Source organism: Chelonia mydas, chromosome 24 (assembly GCF_015237465.2).
Source record: "Chelonia mydas isolate rCheMyd1 chromosome 24, rCheMyd1.pri.v2, whole genome shotgun sequence".
NCBI classification, from domain to species: domain Eukaryota; kingdom Metazoa; phylum Chordata; order Testudines; family Cheloniidae; genus Chelonia; species Chelonia mydas.
Window position 1 is genome coordinate 9,949,002 of NC_051264.2, and position 12,695 is coordinate 9,961,696.

At 47.7% G+C, this 12,695-nt stretch overlaps 1 protein-coding gene across 2 annotated transcripts in view; it reads right to left on the reverse strand.

Annotated features, from left to right (window-relative positions):
- Nucleotides 1-12,695, reverse strand: part of KCNJ10 (potassium inwardly rectifying channel subfamily J member 10) — a 70,256-nt gene continuing 57,561 nt past the window's right edge. For both annotated transcript variants that reach the window (XM_043535312.1, XM_037883519.2), the window contains one exon: nt 1-12,661. In XM_043535312.1, the coding sequence (XP_043391247.1) occupies nt 11,525-12,661 (1,137 nt within the window). In that variant the 3' untranslated portion in view covers nt 1-11,524. The remainder of the gene's footprint in view (nt 12,662-12,695) is intronic.

The window sequence follows — 12,695 nt, forward strand, 5'->3', positions numbered from 1 at the left end:
GATTTTAAAATCTGAATATTTTTATTTAGTAACTTTCTTTCCCAAACAGAGAAAAAATAGAAGAACATTCTCCCCCCCGCAATAAAATCAGACTTTTCATGTGAAGTCTTCCAGTGGATAAAAACACGTCTTCCCTAATTATATATATATTATATTTTTTTCAGTACAGTACGTAATTAACAGGCAAAAATGAACATAGATTTTTTTTCTTTTTAAACCAAATATGTTAATACCCAGATGAACTAAATGAGCAGTAGCAGGTTTGCTTTAACACTAAGCCGGTGTACATACATGCCTGTATGTCGGCAGGTCCATATACAAAGTACAGATATCAGTTTGTCATGCCACTAAATCAGCTTTGTTGCTGCTGCTGGTAATCTTGGATTAAACTCCTTGTTAAAACATCACAGCTCACCCTGACTCTGAGGGGCTACCGACAGCTCAGAATAGTGATAGAAAAAAATTAGCAGTGTCTCAAGGTTTTATGTTTGATTATCATATCGAACTTAAGTGGGCAAGTCCCCTCTTTCTTTTACCTCCTCAAAGGAACGTGCTCTGTGCCGTTCATAAAGCAGCTTCCATCAGTGGCTGTGCAGATGGGTTTATCAAGGGACGAGGGACACTTCGCCCAGAATTCAAGCCAGCTCAGAAGTGGGGGAAATGTTGGTAAATCGAGATAAATCCATGCTCATATCTGTATATCAGGCCCCAGATTGCATGTCCATTATACATTCTCATTGTAAAATTCTCAACTAGGTGCAGATTTCTTACACCCCATCATTTTGCTCAGATCTGGGTTTTGCTCAGTAACAGTAGTAGTTTTTCCCTCTCACATTTTGTTATGAGCTGCCGCCGAGCTCTCGAGTTGGTCTGAGAACAGTGAAAACTGTTGTGAAAGTGTTGCATTTTTCCCTGTTTTATTTGGTCAACATTTCAACTTCCGATGACAATTTTTGTCAACATTTCATATTTCAGTGAAACTTTCCATCAAAATTTCAATGACATTTTAATAAAAATTTCAACAATTATTTTCGTCAAAATTCCAGATTTCAATTAAAATCTCCATTGAAATGTCAGCATTTTAATCAAAATTTTGACATTTTAATTAATTTTTTGTCAAAATGTCAGATATCAATGAAAATTTCCATCTAAATTGCAACAATTTTTTTAAATCAAGATTTCATATGTCAATAAAATGGTGTCAGCATTTCAATGAATGTTTTTGCCAACATTTCAACAGGTTTTTTGTGCATGTTTCAAATTTGGATAACATTTCGCATTGAAATTTTCGCCCTGGCTCCCCTGAATTTGTCCCTTGACCTTGATGGAGTCTTGTGTCCACTTCTCAACCCTCCGACAACAAAGTGCTCAGTAGTTCTGTTAGATCTCCCTAATAAAATAAAGATTTATATTTCATTTATAGAGATTTATATATTTCAATAGATATTTTATACGGAGAGCAGAGACATTCTCCATCTTTCTATCTTTACATTACATCACTTTGGACACCGTTTCGGCAAGAAACCAGCCCAGTTCTACAACAATGTGGCTCCGAGAGGGAGCCGAAAACTACTCCCCGACCCCTGTTTTGCCTTAGCAGTCACCGGCGTCATTGGCCACTTAGCACATGGGCTCCCTCGTGCTGGAGCCCATCTATCTCCAAGTGGACTTGGCTTCTAAGGCATCACAAAGGTAGAAACCATTGGCCTTTAGCCCTTCAGAATCTCAGTAGGGGCGGAAAGTTCTGATTCCAGGTGGAAGGGTTACCTAGCTAGCCTTGGGCTAAATAGATAACATGGCAACAGCGTCTGATTGTGTCACTCAACTCCGCCACCTCGTCACCTCCAATATACAGACAGCATGAGTCTGTGTGTCTACGGTGGCTCAAGAAATATGTGCAGTGGAGCTATGGGAAGCGCCAAAATGTGGGGTCTCCTGGGGCTTCTCAAAAACATCTTCTCCACATGCTTCACCTGGCCTTCTGGAGTTGTGTGATTGGAAAACCCCAAACTCAACACCAGCGTGGCTTCCACCACAAACCCCAGGCTGGCTTGAAATTTGGCCCCGGTTTGTGAACCAGGGCTGAGTCCTGGGATATCTGAACAAAACCCAAAGCCTCATTGCAATACTTTTACACATCTCTAAAGCTGCACGAGTGAGGCAGAAGCATTATCTATGGATCTAACTACATACAATCTCTCTCCCTCTTATATATAATATAGCTATTAATAAAGAACACAATATTTATACAGAGATATGTAACATTATAAAATCTGCCTAGATACACCTTAGTATATATACAAAGAGAGGTGCTATATCTCTATAGAAGTATTGTATGCTAGATTAATACGTGCTGTTAATAATAATATATACAGCACCATTCCTGTATTTGATGGTGCTTTACCGTAAGACAGAAACACTATAAAGAATGTGTGTGTGTGTGTGTGTGTGTGTGTGTGTGTGTGTGGTGTTTCTGTGTCATTGTAAAGCATGTTATTACCTCTCTCTTTGTCACTCCTTACATGGTCTCCTCAATCCCTGTTCTTGTAAGAAACCAGTGTAGTTTCTGTGTGTGTCTGGATATGCATGCATATATATATATGTGCATGCATGTATATGGGTGTGTACATGCGTGTATATGTGTCAGTGCGTGTATGAGTGTGTATGCATGTGCCGATGCTCTCCATTTTGCGTAGGCGCAGATGGGATTATTTAATTCCCTTTTGCTTATTTGATAGCAGTTTAAAAGAAGATAAGACACCCCCTGTCTTTGGAAGCATCTGAACATCTGTGAATGCATGTGTGCATGCGCCCACCCACGTGAATACACTGAGAGATGGCGTGCTATCGGTCAGAGTGCCAGGCTTGTTTCCATGCATGCCCATATGTTACATCCCTACACACGGATTTTTTCCCTGCCCTGTCACGAGGCTGTTAGGATTAGCAGGATGATGGCAGACACACAGTACATGTGGCAAGACATCCATGATTGCAGACACAGCAGAAAGCTCTCCCAGCCCCCTGTCCTGTGGACTGGACCCCTGCCGGGCAGAACAGCAGTGGCCCCAGTCTGCTCCGATTCCAAGTGATGGAGACACCGTTCTGCTCCATCCCCCTCCTTCTGCAGATCCAGGCCAGCATGGGGTCCTGAGGGCATGGGGGGGGGGGGGGCTCTGAGACACTTCCATAGTCTCTGGAAATGAGAGTAGTGTCCCCAGGAGTCACATGGATCAGGAGAATATTCAATACTCCTGCTTCCCTCTTTCCAAAGGACATAACCACGGGAGTGCCTGATTGATGGATGGGAGCTGCAGACAGAAGCACAGCAAAGCAGGTTAAAGGACACTATCCACCTCTGAAAGTCCAGGGACTGTCCCATGCCAGTTCTCATCCCATGGGGTTGAACGTCCTCTGGATTCTTGCCCGTGCCGGGCTGCAGGCAGTGGTTTCTTGTTATTGTAGGGATGCTCATGAGCGTTGGGTTGCACACGGTGGCTTATTTTCATAGGGTTGCTTGTGAATGCTGGGCTGTTCGCTGTGGTTTGCTTGTCGGTGCCGGGGTGCGTGCAATGGGCTGTTATTGTAGGGTTTCTCTTAACTGCTGGGTGGGTAACATTGCTTTTCTTTTAGAAGCAAACAGCTCTGAAGCATTTGTCTTGGGGAGCGACGCATGCAGAATGGGGGTGGACTTTTGCAAACAGTCCTAAGAACCAGGAAGGTCAGTCCCATTCAAGGCTTAGCAAGCTGCTTCTCTTAGCACGGGGATTCCAGACAGCGAGAAGCCCTCGGTTTGAGCATGATGTGGGTTTGATTGTTTCCTTCCCTTTTGTTTCACGTGACGAGCGTTTGAAAAGAAGAAAAGAAGCCCTCGGAGCAACTCTACGTCTGTGACAAAGCCAGACAGGAGCTCAGCTCAGGAGGCAGCAAGGCTCTGCCTATGAGCATCACAGACACGGGGCCTGGATTCTCCCTCACTCTGCCCTGGCAGCGTAAAGTGCAATTTGCAGCTACAGCCACGTTAAGACTCTTTTCGGCAGCCAGAATGGTGCAAAGGGGCCTTAGTGTAAATGAGACTCAGGCCCCAAATGCATCTAAGCCAGTGCTGACCATTCAGAACCAGGAGGGATACAGCATTGCCAGCCCTGAGCATTCAGGAATCATGAGGCAGGTCCCTAAAATCATGAAGTTGGCTTACAACTCATGACATTGACTTTAAAAAAATAAATAAAAGTTGGGTCCTTTCTATTTGCCTTCTGGCCACTGAGCTTCTAGGGACGCATTGGAGCGACTTTGACTTTCTAGCCCCTCCACCCACAAGGGCTAGAAAATGTCCTCTAAAAAAAACCCAAAAGCTGAGATGCCTATATTATCCCAGGACTCCAGGAGCTGGGGCATTAAGAAAAGCACCAGCTATCACAAGAATCACGATAAAATCACATGCATTGGCAACAGTGGCAGAGTTGGGAACTCTTGCTGTCTTATCGACCTCTCCACAGTGGGTCCTTCATCTCAGTCTCTAGTACACCTTTAAAATATCAGTGCTGCAAAAATCCAGATGTGACGCCCAAACCCAATGGCTCCACCTTTAAAGAACCTGTCGGTTTCACTTGTTGGCACAAGACCTAGAATGCCAAGGCGATGCCAGGGGCAGGGCAATTGGGTGTCTCAAAGGGGGCAATGGGAGATAGGAAATTCAGTAGGATCTGACCATGTGAGACCCAGGTTCCTCTGACAACGCTAGTCTGGAGTTTTTGTAATCGGATTCTTCAAACATTTACACCAGAAAGACACTTTGGGGAGTTATGGGCTGGGGGAGGGGGTTGTAAATGTATCTTCATATAGCACCTATGGGCCAGATTTCCAGTGTGACATCCTTTACACTAGGGCCAAAGTGGGCATAAAATATTCTTATTTCTGTAGTGCCACACCCACTTTGCCCAGGGGTAAGTGATGGTGTGAGAGGCTGCGCAATGGGGAATCAGGTCCTGCCTGTTTGTTGGAACCTCGTGTAATTTATCTGGGTTGGATTCACTCAGTTATGCTGTTTGGCACCTTTGCACAGCTCTGGCAGCACAGAGGGGCTGCAGATTATGCTACACTGACTTTCAGCCAGTGTAAAGAGGACTTAACATGACTGAAAATCAGGCCCACGACTACAGCTGGTGTGGCCTGGATCTAGCCCTCTGGCTAAGTGTGTCATGTTCCCCTCCCGTGACTGGTCCATATAAATATATACTGAGCCCGCTCATACTAGCAGTTAAGGCAGTGACTCCTTTAACTGACTAGGATGCGGCTGTGCCTTTGGTGCTGAAGATGCCAGGTTGATCCTACATCCTACTTAGGTGGGAGATCTGTAGATAGCTCACTGGAGTGGCATTTGCAGTTATGTGGCACGTGCTTTTCCCTTTGGATAGGAATGGAATGAAGGCTCCAGCGTGGGGCTAGAGGTACTGTGTGGCTGGAGGTGTGGGAGTATTTATTGTGTGCTCCAGCCTGTACAGGTGAAATCGATCTGACCTCGTCTTGTCATGAAAAATCTCATGGTGCTCTTCCTAAGAGTAACTCTGGTATCCTGATCAAACCTGAACTCTGGTCATACCCCGTATCATGTCCATAATTTACTGTATTCTTCTTCACTTTATATGCGAAGCTGTTATACAGTGTTGTTGTGCATTGTTGACTAGGTGCTGCGTTCCACTCCAGAGGTGGCTGCATTTCAGTGGCTGGTGAAGCTTTCTCTTGCCTGCCTCACAAGACAGTTGTCAGACTTCGTTATAGAATGTTTGAGATCCTTGGAAGAAAGATGGTAGAGAAGGGCAAGCCATTGTTTTAATGACCACATGAAGTCAAGGCCTCGATTTTATGCCGCACGATGTGACCTGGTTTCTGAAGTAGAAAAGGCCTATTCTGACTCTCTCAGGTAGAAGGCAGGGGCACACATACACAGCAGCCAGGACTCAGAGATAGGAGAGAGACATGTTTGGGGCAATGGGAAAAGTCTAGAACTTTTCTAAAGATCATCCAGGTTTTATAATGTTCTTTCTCAAATACCTCTTCCCTCTTCTACTTTTGCACTTTCTCTGCCTGTTCTCTCCCCCACCCCGTGACATCTGCCTCCCTACCCAGGGGACTATTTCTCCACAAGAATTTTTTATAGTTGCTAAATTTAACTGTCAACCTGTTAAACAATCCCATGGAAATTCTTTAAGCATCAAAGAGCTTTAAAAAAAATTCTCTTTTTCTTTCTCCTAAATGGAACGTAGCCCTTAAAATTCTGCAAGACTTGGAATGGTAGAACCCAGGAAGTGCTACAAGGCTCCAGATTCTAGAATCCAGGAGCTCTAACATTCTAAATGAAATGATCCAGGGATTCTCCTCCCAGCCAGTAACCAAAGTTTCAGCACCACAAAGTAAAGAGCTTTCAGATTCTAACTCAGGAAAAAGTTGGAGGTGGGGAGAGGAGGTTGGATCTTAATCACAGCCTAACTCCAGGCAAAATGATGAATTTGTGATGCTCTCTGTTTCTTTTCCAAACAATTCTATTTTCATCCCCTGACACACAGTGGGCCAGGCACTCAGCTGGTGCAGACTGGCTTGGCTCCCCCTGGATGGCGCTACACCTGCTTTACAGCACCTGGGAGCCTGACCCAGTGGTTGATTTGGCAGACAAGAGATAACAGTGAGGTCCCAATCACGTGTAGTCATTTGCTTAGACTGTCAGCTCCTTGGGGCAGAGACCATCTCTTTGTTCCATGTTTGTACAGTGCTTAGCTCCATGGGGTCCTGTCCATAATTACCACAATACAGAATAAGAATTTAAAATCCCATGGCAGGTGTTGCACTAATTGTCAGATCCCACCTTGGGTAAAGACATTTGGCCAACGTAAATTCTCCTGTCACAAGTGGATAAAAAATCCTTCTTCACTTCCTGCCTTAAACTTCTGTGCAGCGTGGACATGCAGCTGTTAAACAGCTGCCGAGTGCTGGCCCAGAGGTGGCCGCATTTCAGTGGTGAGTGAAACAATCTTGGTTTGTAATTGTTCTGTAAAACTGGCGGAGCTCTTGGGGACGTTGGATGAAAAAAAGCACTCAGACGCCAGCTGGGCTGATGGCAGTGTCCTGTTCCCTATTGCGGGGGAGAGACAAGCCATTAATGACCTTTGTCATCAGTCCTGATGGGAAAATGAAGGGAAGCAGCTGGGTTTACATCAAGGCTACAATGCTGGGAAAGGACCCAGGTGAAGGAAGAAGCTGATTGCCAATCACAATGAAGGCCGTATTGCTGATTACAATAGAAACTGATGACGTGAGCTGTAGCTCACGAAAGCTTATGCTCAAATAAATTGGTTAGTATCTAAGGTGCCACAAGTCCTCCTTTTTTTAATAGAAACCTTTGCTCCCAAGTGGGGTGCTGGCTCCATCTCATAGGAGCCCACGGCACTGTCTTCAGAGCAGTTAATTGTGTGTGGAATGTGCCTGAATTCTGGGCTCCCCGCTGCGGCATATGGCAAAGCTCCCGCCTCCTGAAGCAGGGGCAGGCTCAGGGCTGCTGGAAGGCAGCACCCTGGGGATATTTAAAGTGGGAAAGGCACCAGCCTGGGCCGCAGGAGACCTGGCGTCTATCCCTGGCTCTGCTACTGGCATGATATATGACCTTGACCCTGTCATTTTTCCTCTCTGTTTCCCCTTTGTCTATGTAGATTGCTGGCTCTTGGGGCGGGGCCTGTCTCTCACTATGGGTATGTACAGCACCTCGCAGATGGGGCCTAGAGGTGCTAACATAACGCTAATAATAAAAGCTCTTTGTGCCGGACTGACGCTGGACATTAAGCTGTATCGTTCAGCAGCATCTGTAACCACAGCTCTGCTCTGAGGCTACAGGGTGAGCTCATATTGCAGCAGGAGGATGCATGCTGGATGCATGCCTATATATAACCCAGGCCAGAATTCAGAGAGACCCTGACATAGGCTGACAGCTGAAGAGCCAGAGAGAACCATAGGGTGTGTCTATGTCCTGCATCCTCCAAAAATAATCTCCCTTTATACTCATCACAGTGTTCATGGTAGGCGTGAATTTTAATAAGGTCCCTGACCCTGGTAGAGGCAGCTCCTGTGGGCCTGGCCCCCCGCACTGGGCATTGCGACGTGGACCACACGGTTGCTCCGCCACTCAAATACGGTGCGGTGCGTCCGCCTCCGTGGAGAGGTGGATGCACCAAACCTGAGTAGTGCTGCGACGGCCCGGAACGGGGAGTCAGCCCCTGCCCCAAGGGACAGGAGCCGCTGTTCCGGAGTGAGTGTGGGCCAGGCTCGTTCTCAATGCCCCCACAACTAAGCCATGACCTTTCCATGACTATGGGTTTTCTTCCCCACACCTCCACCATGGAATTAACTAAAAATTGGCATGGCAAAGTCGTAGCCTTAATCTCAATCCAGGGCCCTCCCTTCTCCATCAGGAGATGCTCTCTTCAGTCCCCTGGCCTGGCAATATCTCAGGCGTGTTGTGATTATCCTCACTGTCTAAAGGGATAGGAATGGATGTGAAACTGACATTTGTAAGTTACATGGTTATAAACAAACAATTTTTTTTCTGCATTCAGGGAATATCAGTGCTGAAACTGACCGGCAGCTAGTTCAGGGCATAGTAATTTTACTTTAATATCCCTGATGGGAAAAATTCCGTATGGTTTGGTAGGGATGAAACCAACAATGAGATCTAGAAACAGAACAGGGGGAGATAGAAATTATAGGGTTCTTTAGAATTCAATAGATAATCAGAGCCTACCTTTGGGTTTTTTGAACCAACCCAGAGATAATCTATCAGACTGTGGTGTTTTCTGTGGGACATTTCCATCATGTGATCCAATCTTTGCTGGCATTTTGCAAAGGGAAATAGCAGAACAACGCTGATATTCAGCTTTGGAAAATGCCTCTGCAGCAGTTATCCACTAGGGATTTTGTAACGCAAAATGTGTGCCATTTTAAAAGCAATGTCAAAATAGCTCTGACCTGTTACTGGCTGCTGTGTAACTATTAAGCTTTTGTTTTTCTGGGCTTTTTTTTTTTAAACTCTTTACTTGTTAAAAAGAACTCTCTGTGGAAGCTATTACCATCACTCCAGTTAATAAACTAAACTAGTCTGTCTGCATTTTTACACGATACCATGTTTCTAGGGAGACAGAGAATTAAACATGGTTTCACTTCGTTTTCACACAGCAGAGAACAATTCAGCCAACATGTAGTTCCCTGAATAGTCCTCTGCCTTTTAAAAAGTTAGAAGATCTATAAATACTGTTCAATCTAGAGCTTCGCCATTGTGAATGTTTGTCAATGTATATTTTATGAAGTTTTTTTCTTTTTAAAACTGTAATAAAAAACCCTCCAAAACCCTTAAATGAAAGAAACTGACCCATGAGTAAACTGTTATAGGGACCATGTGGCAGGCACAAAATCAATTTCAAATGGCACCTTAAACACAGACACAGTACTGCAGATCAGTGTATAATGTCCCCGCTCAGTTCCCAGACTTCCAAGACACTGATCCTTGAAATGTGTGACAGAGATCGGATGCGATAGCCGGCAGATCAGAGAGCCTGGGATAAAATGAGATCAAACATTTCTTTAACACCGATCAGGTTTCCCATAGCCTCAGCTTCTGGATTCAGCATTTCTGATGTCAGTAATTTACAGTAACAAAGAACGAAATCACAGCAGGTCTGTTTGGGACAGTGGAGGTAAGGCTGGGTCTAAGCTGCATGCCTGTACCTGGGGCTCGGGTACAAAGGAGAGGTAAGTGTCCGCCTTCGTTTTAACTTCTCTGGGGTATTGCTGGTTTCCGGCTTGAATGCAGGGGATTCATACTGGCTGGTGGGTCTGTCGCCACTGCTCTCTTCTGGATGGAATCAGAACTGCTTGACCACCCATCACAGGCCCTGTATTGCTAAGAGTTGATGAGGGTTCTCCTTGAGCGCAGACTGCAGTGGCTGGGAGCGACTACCGCCGTGCGCTCCCAAGCCTGCAGCATGGTGATAACAGCAGTGAAATCCAAGTCCGATTTGTCACAGTGTTATAACCATTGTGTGGACAAAAGCCAACCCAAGCTGATGATGCAAAAGCTGCACCTGGTTCCGGTTGAAGTGCAGCTTCCTTCAGGTGTGATGAAAATCCCCAGAGAGGTCTGAGAGAGGAACCCAGGGTGATGAGCACTGGATGCTGGTGCTGCTTGACAGCAGGGACACAAACCCAGTGTGCAGTCTCTCTAATTGCTGGCTCTGAGGTCTGTGTGTGGCTCTGCCAGCCCTGGGTCCAGCTGTCCCTGGTGCTGAGAAGCAAGCAAAGGGGATTAATCTCCCGTCAGGCCCCTAGACTGTATGCACAACATTCCAGGAAAATAGACCAGCACCATGGACCACATGAAGGCCTGTGGATGGCAGAAGGTGTTTTGAACTGGGACCATTTCTCTTTTCAAAGCTTCATGCTGCCCTCTCTTCATTCCCATGGAGACAGTTTGGGGGCTCTCAGAGATCCATTGTTTCTGTTGGCAAAATCCTCCCCCCAAAGCTCCCCACAGCAAATTTAAACAAATGTTTTTTCCCACAGTGAGCCGGTGGAACTCACTGCCACAAGGGTCATAGAGGCCAGAAGCTTAGCAGGATTTGCAAAAGGACTGGGCCTTTTTCTGTGTAACAGGACGATCCAGAGTTAGAAGAGTAAGGATCTAAGAAAACAACCAAGAGCTTTGGAAGGGGCTATCCACCGGTCTGCTTCAGGGCCAGTGGGGGTCAGGAGGAAAACTTCCCCATGGGCAGCTTATTCCATTGCTACAGAGTTTCAGCCTCTGAGGATGCTGGTGCTGGCCACTGTTGGAGATGGGCTACTGGGCTAGATGGGTCCTTGGTTGGATCCAGTGTAGCCATTGCTATGTTCCTAGGTCCTGGGCAGGGGAGGGAGGTGCCAGCTTCTCTTGGGGCCACCTGGCACTGTCTCTCGCTGGCAGGTTAGCTGGGCATTAGGCTTGAGTCTGCATGGTGAGGACGGGGTCAGATCGAAGGCAGAGTAGTTACCCCCCCACACCCTACAGAATCTGTGTTCTGTGGCGGGAGGTGCAGTCCTCCTGGCTGGTGACCAGCTGTCCCCCAGGGGGCCCCGGTGCTCCCAGACAGTCATGCTGCCGCCACCACGCCACTGAAAAGGAGGGATTGGAAAATGCTTTGGCATGGAGGATGGAAGAGTTGCATCCCAGCTGCTCCCTTGGACCCAGGGCCTCCCGGGCCCAGCAAGGACAGGAGTGGCACTTTCGGGGGAACTAAAGCTGCCATCCTCCGGTGCGTTCCTAAAAAGAGTGGAGCACTGGAGTTGCCCCATGAGACATGGAAGGAAGGAAGGAAGGAAGGAAAGAAAGAAAGAAAGAAAGAAAGGAAGAAAGAAAGAAAGAAAGAAAGAAAGAAAGAGACCAGGGGAAAAAAACAGCTAAAAAGAAAGGGTGAAGCGAATCTCCTTGGAGCTCAGTGTGCGGTGGGCAGGATCAGACGTTGCTGATGCGGACGCTCAGGGGGCTGCCCTCCCGCTCTGATTTCTCCCGGAAGGACTCCTCCAGCTTCAGCTTCTCGGGGTCCCCGAACCGCACTGTCTCGTGGACGCAGCACAGAGGCGACACCTTGACCACCTGGTCAAACAGGCTGAAGTCAGCCACGTACTTGCCGCTGGCTGAGAGGGAGATGACTGGGCTGAACTCGTAGCCCCACAGGATCTCCTCAGGCAGGTAGGAGGTGCGCACCTGGCAGGTGGCGCTGGTCGACTCCACCGTGCCGCTGAGGATCACCACCAGCTCGAAGTCTCCTTCGCCCGTGCGCAGGGCCGTGTCCCGCAAGGGGCTGGAGTCATCCACCACATGGTAGAAGGTGAGGGGTAGGATGAGGAAGGGGCTGTCAGAAGCCGTGTCCACGTGGAAGTCCACATTGACCTGGTTAAGCCGGACACACTCCCCTTCCTTGGTGAGGTAGGTGTTGAGCAGCTTGCCGGTCACCTGGCAGCCAATCAGCAGGCTCTTGCGCATGTTGGCCACCCGGATCATCAGGCAGGTCTTGCCATTGTGTTGGGCTACCACCGCGTTCTGGCTGAACTTGATGGTCTCAGCTCTCTTCTTGGGACGGGCGATCTTGGCCAGGAACGTGCCGGTGATGAAGATCTCCATGATGGTGGTGAGAACCAGCTGGCTGATGAGCAGTACAATGGCCAAGGGGCATTCCTCGCTGATGTAGCGGAAGCCATAGCCAATGGTGGTCTGGGACTCCAGGGAGAAGAGGAATGCTCCAGTCAGCGTGTGTACCTGCATGACGCACGGGGTGTGGTTGGCCGGGGGGTCGAACTCCAGTAGGTCCCCATGCAGTAAGGCCACCAGGTACCAGATCACCCCGAAGATGAACCAGGTGCCGGCAAATGTGGCGGAGAAGAGCAACAGCTTGTAGCGCCACTGCATGTCGATGAAGGTGGTCCACAGGTCCTTGAGATAGAGGAACCGCTTGTCAGCGATGTGCTCCATCCGCACGTTGCTCCGGCCATCCTTGGTCATCACGCGCCGCTTGCGCAGGCCAGAGCCGATGAGGGGGCGGCTGTCGGTCTGGGTGGTCTGGCTGTAGTACACCTTGGTGGCGGAAGTCATCTGGAGGAAAGGGCAAAAGGGATGGACATGGTTA